This window comes from Mastomys coucha, unplaced genomic scaffold (assembly GCF_008632895.1).
Source record: "Mastomys coucha isolate ucsf_1 unplaced genomic scaffold, UCSF_Mcou_1 pScaffold22, whole genome shotgun sequence".
Lineage (NCBI taxonomy): Eukaryota > Metazoa > Chordata > Mammalia > Rodentia > Muridae > Mastomys > Mastomys coucha.
The window spans coordinates 58468425-58486609 of NW_022196905.1; the positions used below are offsets into that span (position 1 = coordinate 58468425).

Consider the following 18185-nt stretch of genomic DNA (forward strand, 5'->3'; position numbering starts at 1 on the left):
TCTCCCGGTCCAGGGTAATCATTGACAGGGCTTTACAATCACTGGCTTTTACTGGAGCGCTGATAAAGACAGTCCAGCAGTTAGGGGTAAATGAAGACAGGCTGTGTGTGCAGCAGGGTCTCCGGGGAATGAATGGATTTTCTTCAGCTCTGATGAAAGAAACACACGCTCTAGGAAAACAATGTCCAACAGGGCACTGCAAAGATCTGCCGTGCTGTCTGCGTTTGTTCTGCTGCGAGCTGTTACCGGCTTCTCTGGAGACGGGAGAGCAATATGGGATAAAAAACAGTACGTGAGTCCGGTAAACCCAAGTCAGCTGTTCCTCTATGACACTTTCCCTAAAAACTTTTCCTGGGGCGTTGGGACCGGAGCATTTCAAGTGGAAGGGAGTTGGAAGGCAGATGGGAGAGGACCCTCGATCTGGGATCGTTACGTCTACTCACACCTGAGAGGTGTCAACAGCACAGACAGATCCACTGACAGTTACGTCTTTCTGGAAAAAGATTTGTTGGCTCTGGATTTTTTAGGAGTTTCTTTTTATCAGTTCTCCATCTCCTGGCCACGGTTGTTCCCTAACGGAACAGTAGCAGCACTGAATGCAAAAGGTCTCCAGTACTACAATGCACTTCTGGACTCATTGGTACTTAGGAATATCGAACCGATTGTTACCTTGTACCATTGGGATTTGCCTTTGACGCTGCAGGACGAATATGGGGGCTGGAAAAATGCGACTCTGATAGATCTCTTCAATGACTATGCCACATACTGCTTCCAGACCTTTGGAGACCGTGTCAAATATTGGATTACAATTCACAACCCTTACCTCGTAGCTTGGCATGGGTTTGGCACAGGTATGCATGCGCCAGGAGAGAAGGGAAATTTAACAGCTGTCTACACTGTGGGACACAACCTGATCAAGGTACTGTACAGCTGGCTTCTCACAAGAGCTTCAGAACTGGGGAGTAGGGGTTAAAAGAAACATTCTTTTAAGGGGTAGTTTGCCAAAAATCAACACTAAGTTCAGGCTAACTTAGAAATTCTGTCCTCCAATCTTATATTTAAAGTCGGATGTGTCTCATCTTCCAACATTGGTACTAATATATTCATTTAGTTAGTTTCATTTAGTTGCACTTTGAGGCCATTTTTAAAATACACAGTTATGTAGTTAGATGTGAAAATGGGAGTCTAGTTTGATTCTGTGGGAAAGCAGCACTTTATAGAGATTGGGTTTTTCTGACAATACCTCCTGAAGGCAGAATAATGTTAATGCACAATCATTCTAATATGGATGTGTTGCTCCTGTGCTTAGCCATAGTAAGGGGAATTGCCAGTAGCTCACCTGTGCATATTAAATACAGAAAATGAAATGATTTACAGTTCACATTTGGCATTACATGGGTCCTATATCAAAACAGGTGGGATAACATGTGTTGGGAGCTAAATGAAGCCAACCATATAAAACATGAGAAGAATAGGCCCCACTGGGGGAGAGGGATTTAAAGTGGGGTATTTCAGAAGCCAGTGTTCATGCTGGGAAAGGCTCCATGTATTAAAATAATAATGAAAGTGCATGAAAAATAACAGTTCCTACTGTGCATGCAGCACAGGTCATGGGAAGCACTTTTTGTGTAACCCGTTTGACCCTCGTAACAACCATGAAATAGGCAGTCGTTCTCATTATTCTCGTCTTTAAGGTTGGATCCAACTCAGCCATGTTCAGAATCAAACTCAGCTGCTCTGAACATGATGTGTATGATTGGCAGTGTCATCAAGAGCTCTTTATTTTAAATCTCTTTTATTAAAGAGTAATCTAGGGACTTTGGTGGGACACAGCCTCACGGGACACTACCATCTGGAAACAGAGTTAACTTCTTGGATAAATAGTTCACTTGGGAAAAATAAATGATTTGAAATAGTTGTTACATTTTTAAGATGAAAAGGAAAGGTTATCAAGAACATTTTATAATGGGTGAGGGGAAATAACTTATTCTAAGGAATCAAAATTTCAAATATGTAGAAACAGAAAAGGTGTCCAGAAACATAAAACTGTTCCATCTAGCCCTTCTTTTCCTTTGGATTCTGGATTCATAAAAATATATATCATATATTTAGCTTCATGGTTTCAGTCACATCTTCCCTTAGCAGGAAATAAATTGCATTATGATCTCAAGCTCATTTGTTACATCCAAAATAGCTGTAAAAATTCCTTATTCTCCTGTTTTCTCTTTTCCTCTACTTCATCAACTCTACTGTTGTTTCCGAAATTTAGATTTTTTGCATGACTGCATATGTGTGGGTGCGAGTGGGTGCTTGTGAGCCTGTTCAAACACACAAACACACACACTGGTCCTTGTGCACGTGCCATCGTACGCTTGTGGAGGTCAGAGGACATCTTGCTGGAGTCGGTTCCCTCCTCCCACCACGTGGGTCCTGAGGAACAAACTCAGGTCGGCAGGCTTGACTACAAGTGGCTTAGTCCACTGAGCCATGTCTGAGGATTTTATTCTTAAATAATCGTGCTGTCCCAAGTTATTTCTCTGTTGGCCTTAAAATTTCTAAACCACTAGCCTAGATAAATGGTCTAAGGAGTCCCTTGAAACCAGTAAGACAGTGAAATTCGCTGCATAACCCAGTGACCTATCACACCAGAGAAATCTTGCAATCCTTTGGTAGCCTGAAGTGAACTTGTTCCCTGTGTCTCCTCTCAGCCCTTTCTTTAACAACAACAACAGCAAAAAAAAAAAAAAAAAAGATTGATTTTTTTTTCTTTCTTGCTTCCTCTTGTGACCTAGGAGAAGCATTCTTTAGAGTTAGTTTTTAGTTCAAAAATATGTATTAACTATATATATCTAACTTAGAAGCCAATTGTTGTGTGGATCATAGGATGCTTTGGACCCTACTCTTCGGAGGCTTTTAGAAACTGTATGACCAATAGCGATCTTCTAGTTCTAGAATGATCTTGAAAAGTTTGTCTCAATTTGAAATGTCATAGTTTGGAGGGAACTGGAATGGTCCGGCTCACTACAGACTAATTTGGGAGTTTAGGATTTTGTTTTGCTTGTTTGCTATTGTTTTTAAGATGAAGTCTCACACAGCCCTGACTGTCCTGGACTTTGTTATATAACTGGGGATGGCCTTCAAATTGTTACCCTTTTGCTCACAATTCCTATGCCGTGAATACACTCTGGCCCACCATCCTTGGTTTACATAGGTGTCAGAGATCAAATCTAGTGCTTTGAACATGCTGGGCAAACTACCTACCAATTGAACCATATCCCCAACCCTAACCTGAATCAGACTATATTATTGAAGATACTTTGAGATTCCTTAAAGTAAGTCTATACCTCTGGCATGAATTTCCCATAATCCCACCTACCAATGGATGTTCTGAGTTTTTAATAGTGTTTGGAACAGAATAAGGTGGATTTTTGGCTTAACCATTTTTAAGCATCTAATCAACTTAACTCATATGCAATTTTCACAACAACCTTACAGGGTAGCTATTATTGTGCCTATTTAACAGAAAAATATTTGAAATATGCACCATGTTGCTTTCCCTGAATAAAATACTTGACTTCCCAAAGCTTTTGGTTTTGGTTTTTGGTTTTGTTTTTTGTTTTTGTTTTTGTTTTTTGAGAAAGGGTTTTTCTGTGGAGTTCTGGTTCTCCTGGAACTCACTCTGTAGACCAGGCTGCCCTCGAACTCAGAAATCCGCCTGCCTCTGCCTCCCAAGTGCTGGGATTAAAGGGGTGCGCCACCACTGCCTGACTTCCTAAAGTTTCTGTTACCCAGCCCTTATAAACTCCCTTTCTGGCCCCTCTCCCATCCCACTGGAATGGGATCACCCATCACCCTCTGGAAGCAAACACAACAAGTCATAATGTATTGTTGGTAGTGGCCCAGGTTAATCTTGCTAGTCCTCCACACCCAGCCCTCTAACATGTGCTATCCGGACAGAGTGCCTTTCAAAGCCCTGCTCTTCCCTTCCAACACTGTGACAAACTTGCTTTTGACAGTCACAACCTCAGAGGTAACTGTCCTTTCGGTGGGCTCACCAGAGCCATATCAGTTGATCCTTTTTTCTTTTGTTTTGTTTTGCTTCGAGACAGGGTTTCTCTGTGTAGCCTTGGCTGTCCTGGAACTCACTCTGTAGACCAGGCTGGGCTCGAACTCAGAAATCCACCTGCCTCTGCCTCCCAAGTGCTGGGATTAAAGGCTTGTGTCACCACCCCCTGGCAGTTGATCCTTTCTTTAAAGGCATTTTGCCTGCATGTCTGTCTGCCCAAGGGTGCTGGAGTTACAGACAGTTGTAAGCTGCCACGTGGATGGTGGGAATTGAACCCAGGTCCTTCAGAAGTAGCCAGCGCTCTTAGCAACTGAGTTTTCTCTCCAGTCCCCGATCCTTCTCTTTCTCTTCAGTTAGACTAAGAGTTCCTAGAGGGACTTTTGTTGTTGCTGCTGTTGTTTGTGTTTGCTTCTTTTATTTTGTGTTTTTAAATTCTTATTTATTTATGCTGAGGCACGGGTGTGGAGTTTGGAGGGTGACTTTCGGGAGTTATTCTCTCTTTCTGTCATGTGGATCTCAGGGATGGAGCGCAGTTCCTCAGGCTTGGTGGAAAGTACTTTCCCCACTGAGCCATCTCTCCTGCCCTGTTTGCTTGCTCTTTGATCCAAACATCTAACACAGACCATTTGGCACATGTTAGAACGTATATGTCCATTAAATGAATACTCTAGGATCTAACTTAATCTTCTTTTTTTAAAGATTTATTTATTTTTATTTTATGTGCATTGGTGGTTTGTCTGCATGACTGTCTGTGAATTGGAGCTACAGAGAGTTATGTGGGTGCTGGGGATTGAACCCAAGGCCTTTGAAAGAACAACCAGTGCTCCTAAAATGTTGAGTCATCTCTACAGCCTCTCTAACTTAATCTTTGTAATCAAAGAATCAATGTCAAATTCAATCTTCCTGTTTTGTTGTATTGTCGCTAATTCTTGAAATATTACTGATATTAATCTGGTGGTGTATTAGTCAGGGCGCTGCTGGTTGCGAGTGACAAATTGAATTCAAGTTGGCTTTAAGCAAAAAGGAACAATTTCCTGGCTGACTGAGCAGAGATGATGGATTCAGCAAGTAGGACACCCTCCCAGAACCCTTTCCTCCTCGCTCAGGTCTGGTCCTTCTATGGGTTGGTATTGTTTTCTCCTTTATAAGAATAAAGATTTCCCCTGGGCTAGATAGCTTAATCCTAACAGTTCCTAGTGAATTTGAGGCCAGCCTTGGTCTATGTGGAGTTCTAGGCCAGCCTGGGTTACATAGTAAAAACCTATCTCAAAATACATACAAAATAAATACATAGGACTAGCAAGACAGCTCAGCTGGTTAAGCCACCTGATGCCAACCCTTATGATCTGGTGGATGGAGAGAGCCCCGACATGAGGCGTGTGGCATGCGTCCCCTGACACACACAAACTATACACATACACACAAGTCCACAAAATAAATAAGTAACCTTTCATAGATAGTTGGTCTATGTAAGTGTTGTCCTCCTTTCTTGGATCATCAAAACCCCAAGAGTTCGCATAGAGTAGTCAAAGTAACAACGGCACTTGTTTTTCATCACATCAATAAATACAAATAATAATCTAGGTTTGTAAACTTTTCTCTTCAAGTGGAGCGTCTTGGGCAGACAGCCTCAGTTTACCCCCACAAAGCACTGCTGGAGTGCGTGTTAGCTGTGACTATTTTGTGGCTTTGAAATGTTATCTTTCATAGACACACACTGTTGACACAGTACAAGGATTTCTCAACCCCAGAGCTATTGACATTTGGGGCTGGGTAACTTTCTGCTGGGGTGGACTATCCTGAGCATATTACGATCTCCGGCAGCTCTGGGGCCTCTGCCAGCTACAAATCTCTGCAACCAGCCTAATTCCTCAGCCTGAACCCAGTCCTGCTTCAGGCTGTGACAGCGATAAGTGTCTCCAGACATTGCCAAATGTACCACAGCAGTCAAGAGTCCCTCCCTTTCCTCAACTTTTCAAACCAGTAGCTTCCATCGATACTGAGCAAGTGGTCAGATGAAATATGACCAGGATGCAGGGATGGCAACATTGCCTCACGGAGAGTCTCAGGGAGTCTGTAAGGCACACGCACAACCTCAAAGGTAACGTGTGCGCTAGTCTATTTTTAGAAAAGACACAATACTTTAAAAGATGTTTTTAAAAGGGGGCTGGAGAGCTGGCCATGGAGGTGCACGCATTTGATCCCAGCACTCAGGGGGCAGAGGCACACGGATGTGAATTTGAGGCCAGCCTGGTCTCCAAAGCAAGTCTAGGATAGCCAGAGCTACAGAAAGAAAAAAAAAATGGTCTCAAAACAACAAAACCAAGTCGGGCAGTGGTGGCCCGTGCCTTTAATCCCAGCACTTGGGAGGCAGAGGCAGGAGGATTTCTGAGTTCAAGGCCAGCCTGGTCTCCAGAGTGAGTTCCAGGACAGCCCTCTTCTGAACTCTAACGACACTGCACTCACACGCTCTTACACAAAGACACACATATGCACACAATTTAAAAAGTTAATCTTTTGTTTGTTTGTTTGTTTTTTGTTTTTTGTTTTTTTCGAGACAGGGTTTCTCTGTGTAGCCCTGGCTGTCCTGGAACTCACTCTGTAGACCAGGCTGGTCTCGAAATCAGAAATCCGCCTGCCTCTCCCTCCCAAGTGCTGGGATTAAAGACATGTGCCACCACCGCCAGGCTAAAGAGTAAATCTTAAAAAATGTTTTTAAAAGATGGGTGTAGGGGACTCAGTGGCTAAGAGCACTGTTCTTCCGGAGGTTCTGAGTTCAATTCCCAGCAACCATGGCTTCACAACCATCTCTAATGGGATCTGATGCACTCTTCTGGTATGTATCTGAAGACAGCTATAGTGTACTCATATACATGAAATAAATAAATAAATAAAAATACTAAAAAAAAAAAAAAAAAAGGCTGGGTGTAGTGGCACACACCTTTAATTTCAGCATTTAGGAAGCAGAGGCTAGAGGATCTCTGAGTTTAAGGCCAGTCTGGTCTACAGAGTGAGTCCCAGGACAGCCTGAAATATGTAGTGAGAAATGTTCCCCGCCTCCAAAAAAATAAAAAATAAAATAAAAAGCTAACTATGGTGTTGCAGGCCTGTAATTTTAGCATTTAGAAGGCTGAGGCAGGCTGGGCAGTGGTGGTGCACGCTTTTAATCCCAGCACCTGGGAGGCAGAGGCGGGCGGAATTATGAGTTCCAGGCCAGCCTGGTCTACAGAATGAGTTCCAGGACAGCCAGAGAAACCTTGTCTCGAAAATACCAAAAAAAAAAAAAAAAAAAAAAAAAAAAAAAAAAAAAAAAAAAAAAAAAAAAAAGGCTGAGGCAGAAAAATTATGAGTTTGAAACCAGCCTGAGTTATGTGATAAGACTATCTCAAAAATAAAAAAAATGGGGGGACAACTGTGGAAAGGCTTGCTGCCAAGCCAGAAGACCTGAATTCAACCCCCAAAATCCTACATGCTGAAAAAAGAAAACCAACTCCCATCTCCACATTCACACCACAGCAGCTGAGGGCCCACACACACAAATAAATGTAACAAAATATATATATATGTATGAATTCCTGGCCTAAAAACCACCACTGAATATATAAGTTTTACAAAGCATTTTAGTGTACATTTACTTCTAAAACTAAACACGAAAATATGCCACAAAATTATTTTTCTTTTATAAGTAAAATAATTTAAATAATGTGCAGTGTTTACTAGATAAGAAATGCCAGTGTTTACATTTGTGTGTATTAGTAACTTTTATTTCCCCCAGTGCTGGGAAATCAAACTCAGCTAAAGTTCTGTCATTGAGCTACATCAGGATTTTAACTATTGGTAATTTAGTCCATAGCTTGCTTTGTGTGCTTTGTGTGTGTGTGTGTGTGTGTGTGTACACAGAGTTTCTTTGTGTAGCCAGGGCTGTTTTGAAACTCACTCTATACTCTGTAGACCAGGCTGGCCTCACACTCACAGAGAACCATCTGCCTCTGCGTCCCGAGAGCTGGAGTTAAAGGCATGTGCCACCACTGCTCTATTACATATGCCTGTCGTGGAGCACACACACCCTTAACTTCAGCATTTGATAGGCTGAGTTACATGATTCTTTGTGAGTTTGAAGCCAGCCTGGTATACTTAGCAAGATGTAGAACAGCTAGACCTACATAGAGAGACTTTGTCTTTTAAAAAAAAAAAGTATTTTGTTTTTTGGGGGTGGGGCTGCTCACGTGCTGTGACTGAATCATGGCGGTCAAAAGACTATGTAGGGGAATCAGTTTTCTCATTCTACTCTGTGAGTCTGTGAGATCAAACTCACACCATCGGGCTTTGCAACAAGCCCCTTTACCCACTTAGCCATCTCGCTGACCTTAAATTTATTTTATCTCAGGACCTCTGGAAGAGCAGTTAGTGCTCTTAACCGCTGAGCCATCTCTCCAGCCCTTTTTTTTTTTTATTCTTTTTTCTTTTTTTCCCTAAATTTATTTTAAATGAACTTTACACCATAGTCCTCAAGACCACAGTTTTCTATAAGATGTAGCCTATGTCAACACTTTTTTTTTGTATGCCACACACAAACGCTGACAAGCTTTCTGGAATTCCTCAGGGATCAAGAGATTGCCTCACACTGTGAAAGAGGCACTTAGGGCATTAGGGCAGCGAATGTTGGGAAACTCTGCTCCAGGTCAGGACCATACTGGGTTGTTCCTGAGCTTGAAAGAAGCCTGTATTTCTTCCTCAGCTTCCCACCTCCTTGAGGACTTTGTTGCAGTATTTTTTGGCATCATTAGTTGGGGAAACTTACATTATGCTGGGCATATGTTAGGTATATGACAAAGAATCAAATAGATTATTGTTAAAGATTTTTCTTTTTAAAAAAGTAAATATTTTGTTCTACCTACTTATTTTTCTCTTATTGTTTATGGGAATTTAGACAGAGTCTCACTATGTCATTCTGGCTGTCCTGGAATTCAATATGTTGACTGGGTTGGCCTTGAAATCCCAGATATCCACCTGCCTTTGCCTCACCAGAGCTTGGATTAAAGGTCAGGACCACCATGCCCAGCTGTTAGCTTTTTATATACGTGTGTGGTGGGGTATGCCTTAATCTCAGCATTGGGAAGTGCAGGCAGAAGGGCCAAGAGGTCAAGATTACCAATTGCATAGCTAGCCTACATGAGACCTTATCTAAAAAGCCCCCCCCCAAAAAAAATTAAAAAAAAAAAAAAAACCAGCCAGGTAGAGGTGTTGCATGAGTTGAATCCTGGCACTCAGGAGGCAGAAGCAGGCGATCTCTGTGAGTTCAAGGCCAGCCTGGTCTACAGAGGAAGTTCCAGCCCAGCCAGGGCTATACTAAACCCTTTTTTTAAAAATGAAAAACAAACAAACAAACAACTAAACGGGGGCTGGAGAGACAGCTAAGGGGTTAAGAGCACTCACTGCTCTTGCAGAGAACCTGTGTGGTAGCTAACAACTTCCTCTGATTCCAGCGGGATCCCACATGTCCTTAGGACCTCTTCAGACAGCCACATACACATGGTGTGCCCACACACTGCAGAACACACACATTAATACCAATAAAATAAGCCTTACAATTATTAGGTGAACAAGGCTCTAAAAACTTTTTTAAAAAGTATCCTGAGCTGACCAGTGGTGGTGCATGCCTTTAATCCCAGCACTTGGGAGGCAGAGACAGGCAGTTTTCTGAGTTCGAGGCCAACCTGGTCTACAGAGTGAGTTCCAGGACAGCCAGGGCTTTACAGAGAAACCCTGTCTTGAAAAAACAAAACTAAATAAATAAATAAGAAATAAAAGTGTAAATAATAGAAATAGCTGGGATAGTTTTATAAGATTAGTCATGCTTATAATCCCAGCCCTTGGGAAGCTGAGAGGTTCCAGAGTTGGAGGCCAGCCTGGAGGGATGTTAAGTCCCGGTCTCGAAAAGAAAAAGGAAAAAAGAACCTGTCTTTATACAGTTTGTTTTTTCTTAAAAGTGCTGTTGAACCGGGCGGTGGTGGCGCACACCTTTAATCCCAGCACTTGGGAGGCAGAGGCAGGCGGATTTCTGAGTTCGAGGCCAGCCTGGTCTACAGAGTGAGTTCCAGGACAGCCAGAGCTACACAGAGAAACCCTGTCTCAAAAAAAACAACAACAAAAAAAGTGCTGTTGAAATTCTTAAGCAAAAGTTTGTGTTATTACCACAAAGACAACTGGGAAAACCCTCATTCCCGTGGTTTATTAATCTTTTTTTGCCCGCACATAGCTGAACCTCCTGCCTGGCAGGTCAAGAAGGCTACCAGAGTCCGAGACGTGTGGAAGTAGATTAGATACCACCTCCCAGCCAAGTCCCCACCAACATCTTTAAAAACACAGTGTTCAGGTGAAGGGCAGAGGAGGATTTTGGGGTGTCCTTATCACTTTCCACCTTATCCCCTTGAGGCAGGATCTCTGCAAGCCCCTGTATTCCTTTGGTCTCTGTCTGCGCAGCTCAGCGTTGGTGCCGACCATACCCAGCCCGTCCGCACCGGAGAGCTGGAACTACACTCAGGTCCTCCTAGTTATTCAGCAAGTAAGTGGGTTTTTGGTTGTTGTTTTGGTTTTGTTTTTTTTATCTTTTTCTTTCTTTTTTGATTTTTAAAGTCAGGGATTTTCTATGTAGCCTTGACTATCCTGGCACTCACTCTCTCTTCAAAACTCACAGAGATCCACCTGCCTCTACCTGCTTTTCTTTTCTTTTTTCTTTTTTTTTTAAGACTTATTTATTTATTTTATGTATATGAGTACACCAACATTGCTCCCTTCAGACACACCAGAAGAGGGCACCAGATCCCATTACAGATGGTTGTGAGCCACCATGTGGTTGCTGGGAATTGAACTCAGGACCTTTGGAAGAGCAGTTGGTGCTCTTAACCGCTGAGCCATCTCTCCAGCTTCGCCTCTACCTCGAGTGCTGGCCCTAACAGATTTTAAAATGGAATTGCTCAAGAAAAAAACAAACAAATAAATAATAAATAAATAAATAAATGAAACTGGAATTGCTCATTTGTCTTGATAATGTTAATTTTATTTGCTCAAAACTTAGTGTCCCATTGAAGGAATATTAGACTACTATATGTGTCCTTATCAATATTATTTAGACTTTAAGTAACTTAGTTAATATAATTCATTTAATCACCTTACATTATAATCACATACATATTTTTTTCACTTGAAACAAGTTCTCACTGTGTAGCTCTGGGTGGCCTGGGACTCACAGAAGTCCTCCTGCATCTGCTTCCAGAACTCTGAGATTAAAAGCATATGCCACCATCACCAGAATGTACCTTTTTAAAAAAATAATAAAATGTAGGAAATACTAACCTGACAGATTTAAAGTAGTAGTTGTGAGCTGTTGGGATGGTTCAGTGGCCAACAGCACTTGCTCTCAGAACAGGCAATCTGAGGTCAACCCCAAGTTTCACGTTAAAGGAGAGGACGAAGTCTGAAAATTGTTCTCTGATCTCCTGCTCTGGGGTTCTCCCAACCCTCAAGTCATACATCCAAAACAGGAAGAGGAGGGGAGGGGAGGAAGGAAAGAGGAAGGAAGAGAGGGAGGGAGGAAGGCAGGGGGAAGACAGGAAGGTCAGAAGGAAGGAAGGAAGAAAAAAGAAAGGGGAAGGGAAGGGAAGAAAAAGAAAAAGGAATGATTAGATTTTTTTTCTTGTCATGTGGTTTCCAGGGATTGAACTCAGCTAGGCAGTCCACCACAAGCCCCTTTACACATAGCCCATCCCCCTACCCTAGGATCCTTATTTATTTTCTTATTTGCTTATTTACTTTTGTCGCATTTATTGTTTGGAACATGGTTTCTCCATAAAAGTGAGGCTGGCTTTGAACTGCCAGTCCTCCTGCCTTGGTCTCCTGAGCACTGGAACTTCAGGGTTATTTCCATGCCTGGCTTTGCAGCCAGTATTAGTGTTTGAGACACTTTTGATCAAATTTGATCACGTTTAAATAACTGATAGAACTGCTGCTTCTGGAAAATTTCTAAAGACCGTTTCTCCACCCACAGCTCGCCGCTATTTCCTAAGAGTCACAGACTTAAAAAAAAAAATAGCACTCTAAATAAAACCTTCAAGAGAATAATATTTACTTTTTCTGACTATTAAAGAGAAAAATGTTAAATGTCAGTGAATGATTAACAAGAGTTTCAATAAGTGTAATTATAAATGATCATAGAATAACATCGCAGCCTGGTCTAGACAGCTTTGGACACCCTCATACGTGGAGAATAAACCAGCTAGAAGTAAATATTCAAGTCATGGAAATGGTAACGGATGCTTTGACGACATGATTGGAGGGGAACTAGTTTCACTCCTCACTAAGTCATTTACCATGAAGTCTTAAAGAAAAACCCTCAACATTAGAAAGCTGGCCAGAGGCAAGGTGTGACGTGTACCTTTAATCCCCAGGCAGAGACAGGAGGATCTCTGTGAGTTAGAGGCTAGTCTGATCTACAAAGTGAGTCCAGCCAGGGTTACTCAGGGATACCCTGTCTGAAAACAACAGCAACAACAACAAGTCCATAGAAATACCAAGGGCTGAACATGGGGGAAAGAACAGTTAATATGCGAGCGCATGAATGAGAGTTTGCATCCCAGCACCCATGCAAAATGTCGGGTGTGGCTGCGCAGGTACCGTAAAGCGCTGTGGGGGGTGAAGACAGGAAGTCTACCAGGGCTTGCTCAACACCAGCTTACCTTCAGGTTCATTGAGAGACTCTGTCTCCTAAGGTTAGAGAGTGATAGAGTAGAATGTTTCATGTCTTCCTCCGGCCTCTGGGCGGGCACATGTGCACGAGCACCCGTATACATGTGTGCGTACACTGCAGGTACATAAAGCACACTCATGAGCATACATACACTATAGTAATAGTTATAGTAATAATAATAATAACAGCATAAGATTTCATTTAACCACTGAGAAATGGCAATTTGAGCAATGTGCTAGGGATGCTGAGCATTGACCTAGAGCCTTCTAATTGATCAGTCAATTGTGAATGAACCACAGAATCACTTAAAGTGGTCCTTGAGTGATCTGATTGATGGTATCGTTTGAAAATGTTTTGGGAGAACCTGGCAGCGAGTGAAAGCCAGGATCTTTTCATGTGGGGTGTTCTGATATGAAGGAGGTACACTGCCAGGCACATAGGGTGCACTTGTACTGGCATTCAGGAGGCTGAGCCAAGAGAAGCTAACCTGGTTTATACAGTGAGTTCCGAGTCAGCCCAGGCTGCGTAGCAAGATGTCTCTAAAAGCTAAAATAAAGGGGGCTGGGCAGAGAAAGGAGTGCCAGTACCGCCTGCCTCCTATCTTACCCCTCGATTAAGGCCTAAACCTTAAACAGAGGCTGGCCTTTACTGTTATCTGATCTGCTTTCATGTTAACCCAAGTTGAACATCAACAAGTTGTCATTGGGTATAAAACCTTTCCCATGCACAATAGAACCCAGAATAATTGAGCTTAATATTTACATTCCTTACATATTTTTTTTCTGTTGAGATTCCCAGAAGTTTGGGAAATCTGCAGGAACAATGACATAAAACAGTCCGACTCCCTAACGGAAACTGTTCCTTTCTTTCTTTCTTTTTTTCGAGACAGGGTTTCTCTGTATAGCCCTGGCTGTCCTGGAACTCACTCTATAGACCAGGTTGGCCTCGAACTCAGAAATTGTAGAATTAGAGATCAATCCCAGAACTCTGTTCAAGCAAGGCGAGCACTCTAGCCACCAAGCAAATCTCCAGCCCTCGGTTCTCAGTTTGATTCGGTTCTTCAGAACGCACTGGAGAAGCGGGAGTGTTAGACATGCTCCTCTGCTGCTTATTTCTGTTAGCTGCCAGGGCTGCCCTAGAGGCGAGGCCTGTGCTGTTCATCTTTCCTCCCCCACCCCCACCCCCATCCTTTTTGAAAGATTTATTTATTTTATTTTATGTATATGAGTACACTGTAGCTGTATAGATAGTTGTCAACCTTCATGTGGTTATTGGGAATTGAAATTAGGACCTCTGCTCACTCTGGTCAGCCCTACTTGCTCAGGGCCTAAAGATTGATTGATTGATTGATTGATTGATTGATTATAAATAAGTACACTGTAGCTGTCTTCAGACATTCCAGAAGAGGGCATCAGATCTCATTACGGATGGTTGCGAGCCACCATGTGGTTGCTAGGATTTGAACTCAGGATCTTCGGAAGAGCAGACAGTGCTCTCAACTGCTGAGCCATCTCTCCAGCCCCACCTTTTCTCTAAATGTCTACAATGGTGCCTTACTTTTTCTTTTTTCTTTTTGGTTTTTCGAGACAGGGTTTCTCTGTATAGCCCTGGCTGTCCTGGAACTCGCTCTGTAGACCAGCTGGCCTTCCCAAAAATCTGCCTGCCTCTGCCTCCCAAGTGCTGGGATTAAAGGCGTGTGCCACCACTGCCTGGCCAGTACCTTACAGTTTAAAAATAAATATTTGTTGCCCCAGATGGTGGTGCATGCCATTAGTCCCAGAACAAAGAGGTAAAAGGTGGTGGATCTCTGAGTTCCAGGCCAACCAAAGCTATATAAAGAGACCCTTTCTTAACAAAACAAAACAAAACAAAAATTTTATTAGATAAAATATTTCTAAAGTTAGGCAACAGCCAAGAACTGAAGCAAGACAGCCTAGGCTTGATTCACTCAGTGAATGAGACGGGGTACCTAATTTCTCCACCCCCTGTTTTCCTGCCCTCTAAAATGGGGTTGTAGTCCCTGCTACATAGGACTTAAAGTGAGTTTAAATAGGACAGCAGGGGTGGGAAGATAGATAAATGGTTAAAGCACTTGCTACAGAAACTTAAGGACTGGAGGGACTGGGGTTCAGTAAAGAGAGAAACAAGGGACTTTTAGAGCAAGCTGGCCAGCAAGTCATATCTGTGACCTCTGAGACACACACACACATGAACACACAGCCATGCTCTCACACATGTAAAACATGTGCATATACACACACAACACAGAGAGAGAATTGAATGAGTGGATGAATGAATGAATGAATGAGAAAGCATGCAGGAATGAAGCACCTGGAACATTTAGTGCTAGAAATGTGTTCTTGCTATTCATATTCCCCTGTTCTTTTTTTTTTTTTTTTTTTTTTTTTTTTTTTTTTTTTTTTTTTTTTTTTTTTTTGGTTTTTTGAGACAGGGTTTCTCTGTATAGCCCTGACTGTCCTGGAACTCACTCTGTAGACCAGGCTGGCCTCAAACTCAGAAATCTGCCTGCCTCTGCCTCCCAAGTGCTGGGATTAAAGGCGTGAGCCACCACCGCCCCTGCTCCCCTGTTCTTAATGTCACCACAGTTCTATGTGATGGTGAAAGACAGTTTCCCCTAGGAACATGCACTTCCTTGTTTGGGGTGGTGCTGTCCTAAACGCTGTGCAGCCACCACACCCCTGTCTTTCATGCCTGACATTGATTGTGGTATAAAGATCATCATCTTCCGGCGAAGAGTCAATGCAGGGTGCCCTGAGGGATTCATGTCGCCTCTGCCACCACTAAGGAAAAGGTCCAATGCCAGCATTACTGGTTCCAGGAAAGAGGCACAGAGATTTCCCCATCAGCACACACTTGGACAAACGTGTGGCTTTCCAATTTGGGGTGGGAGGATTTGCCGACAGGTCGTCTATGAGCTTTCTAGTGAGTTCTGAATTCCGGAAACACATAGATGCAAAATAGCAAAATAGGTACTGTCCTCCCAGGATGATATAATAGCTAGGTATGGCCATAGTGCCACATACTTGTGATCACAACACTCGGGGTTAGTGAATTATTCCCAACTTGTTCTTCCCTGGTTTGTTTGTTTTGACACATAGTCTCAGTCAGCACAGCCTGGCCTGGAACTCCCTATGTAGCCAAGGTTGATACTAAGTTTCAGATCCCGCAGACTCTTCCTCCTCCTTCCTCTCCCCTCCCTCCTTCCCTTCCCCCTCCCCCTCCTCCTCTGGAGTGCTATTGGTATTCTAGATGTGCCAGCACACCAGTGGTTGCCTGGGAAGGGTTGAATCGAGGGTTTCTTGCATTCTAGTAAAAGCCCTCAACCAACTGTGGGCCATTTACAGTCCTCTGTCTGCTTCTCAGCAGTTCTCGGGTATTTAGTTCCAGCTCACTATGGTGAAGGAAGAACTGAGGACTCTAAGAGAGAAACTATTGATCAAAGTCATAAGCCTCAGTAACCACAGAACCAGAAGCAGAGCCCAGATCTCTTCCGTTCAAAACCAGGGTCATTTCCCCAACAGGAGGATATAAGTGAGGGACATGTTCATATCATGCTCAAGGATAATTTCTCTGCAAACAGAGCTGTCAAGGTTTGGCAGCAGGTGGTCAAGCAATACTCATACCAATGAACAAAATGTGTGGCAAGTGATTTGGGAATATTCAAAACAGTTCTTTTTCTTTTCTTTCTCTTTCTCTACTTTCTTCCTTTCTCTTTTTTTGAAAGTACCTGGTTCTATCTTAGCAGTGATCCAAGAACATGTACTTTTATGGGCTTTCTTTTATTTTCTTTCTTTTTTTTCCTTTTCATCATTTTTTTTAATTCACATTACATTCCAATCAAAGCCCCCACCTCCCCCCTCTCCTCCCCTGGCCTGCCCTTACAACCCCCTCCCGGGGAAGTCCCCCTTGGGTACCACCCCATCCTGGTCATCTAGTCCCAGCAGGACTAAGCACATCCTCTCCCACTGAGACACAACCAGGCAGTCCAGGTAGGGAAGGGGATCCCATGACAGGTAACAGTCAGAGATGGCCCCTGCTTTAACTGTTAGGGGACCCATCTGAACACCAAGCTGCATATCTGCTCCTCATGGGAAGAGGGTGATATTCGAAGCAATTCTTAGAAATATGCTATCAAGGGCTCAGTGGGTAAACGCATTTGCCACCAAGCCTGATGACCTGAGTTCAATCCTCAAGACCCAAAGGTGGGAGGGGACAATGGACTGATGTGAGTTGTCCTCTGATCCATGTGCTTATGCATGCACACACTTAGGCACCTGTGCACACACGTGACATGCACATACACACAAATAAATAAGTACTTTTTTCATTTCACTTTATATGTGTTTGGTATTTTGCCTGCATGGATATCTATATACCACACAGTCTGCTGCCAGAAGATCAGATCCCCTAAACTGACACTGTAGATGTCTATGAATGTATGTAGATGTATGTGGGTGCTGGGAATTAAATCTGAGTCCTTTGGAAGAACAGGCAGTGTGTGGTCTTAACTTCTGAGCCATCTCTCTTATTCTAATAAATGTGCCTTTTGGTGGGGTGGTTTCAGATAAGGTTTCTCTATGTAGCGGTGGTTGTCCTGGAATTTGCTCTGTAGACCAAGCTGACCTCAAACTCAGAGATCCACCCGCTCCTGCCTCCTGAGTGCTGGAACTAAAGGTGTGCGCCACCATTGTCCGGCTACATGTAACTTTTTAAAATTAAAGATAGTCAATTTGTTCCTGTTACTGACAGAAAAGAATTCAAATAAATTAAAAATTTACCTGTCCAAAGCCAGTTATATCGAAGCAAAAAAAGCTGATTTCTATCAAAATACAGTGCTGACCAAGGAAGTCATATGTTGTCAAGTCAGTGTTACAACAATTATCAAGACTACACCATGGAAAATGTTTCAGCAGACGTCAGCAGGGAAACACCTTCTAAAAGGTAGATGGGAACACAGAAATACAAAAACATTTTGTTATGTTATGGAGACTTTTGTTTGCTTGCTTATTCTTTGGTTCCTTGGGGTAGAGTCTCAATTCATGGCAGGCTAGACCAGAACTCACTGGGTAGCCTAAACTGTCCTCAAACATACATTCATCCTCCTGCCTCAAGCCTGCAGGGAACTGAGATTACAGGGATGTGCTACCATGCATGGTGACTATAATATTTTAAAGTAAAATATAAGGTTTTTTATTTTGTTCTCTACTCAGTCAATAGGTTTTTGGTTTTTTTGTTTGGTTGGGTTTTTTTGGGTTTTTTTGTTGTTGTTTTTTGTTTTGTTTTGTTTTTCTAGACAGGGTTTCTCTGTATAGTCCTGGCTGTCCTGGAACTCACTCTGTAGACCAGGCTGGC

At 42.8% G+C, this 18185-nt stretch overlaps 1 protein-coding gene across 1 annotated transcript in view; it reads left to right on the plus strand.

Moving 5' to 3' along the window:
* The window catches only part of Klb (klotho beta), a 36747-nt gene continuing 18562 nt past the window's right edge, over positions 1 to 18185 (plus strand). Inside the window, exon 1 of the mRNA XM_031342417.1 lies at positions 1 to 919. Coding sequence (XP_031198277.1) covers positions 182 to 919 — 738 coding nt within the window. The 5' untranslated portion in view covers positions 1 to 181. The remainder of the gene's footprint in view (positions 920 to 18185) is intronic.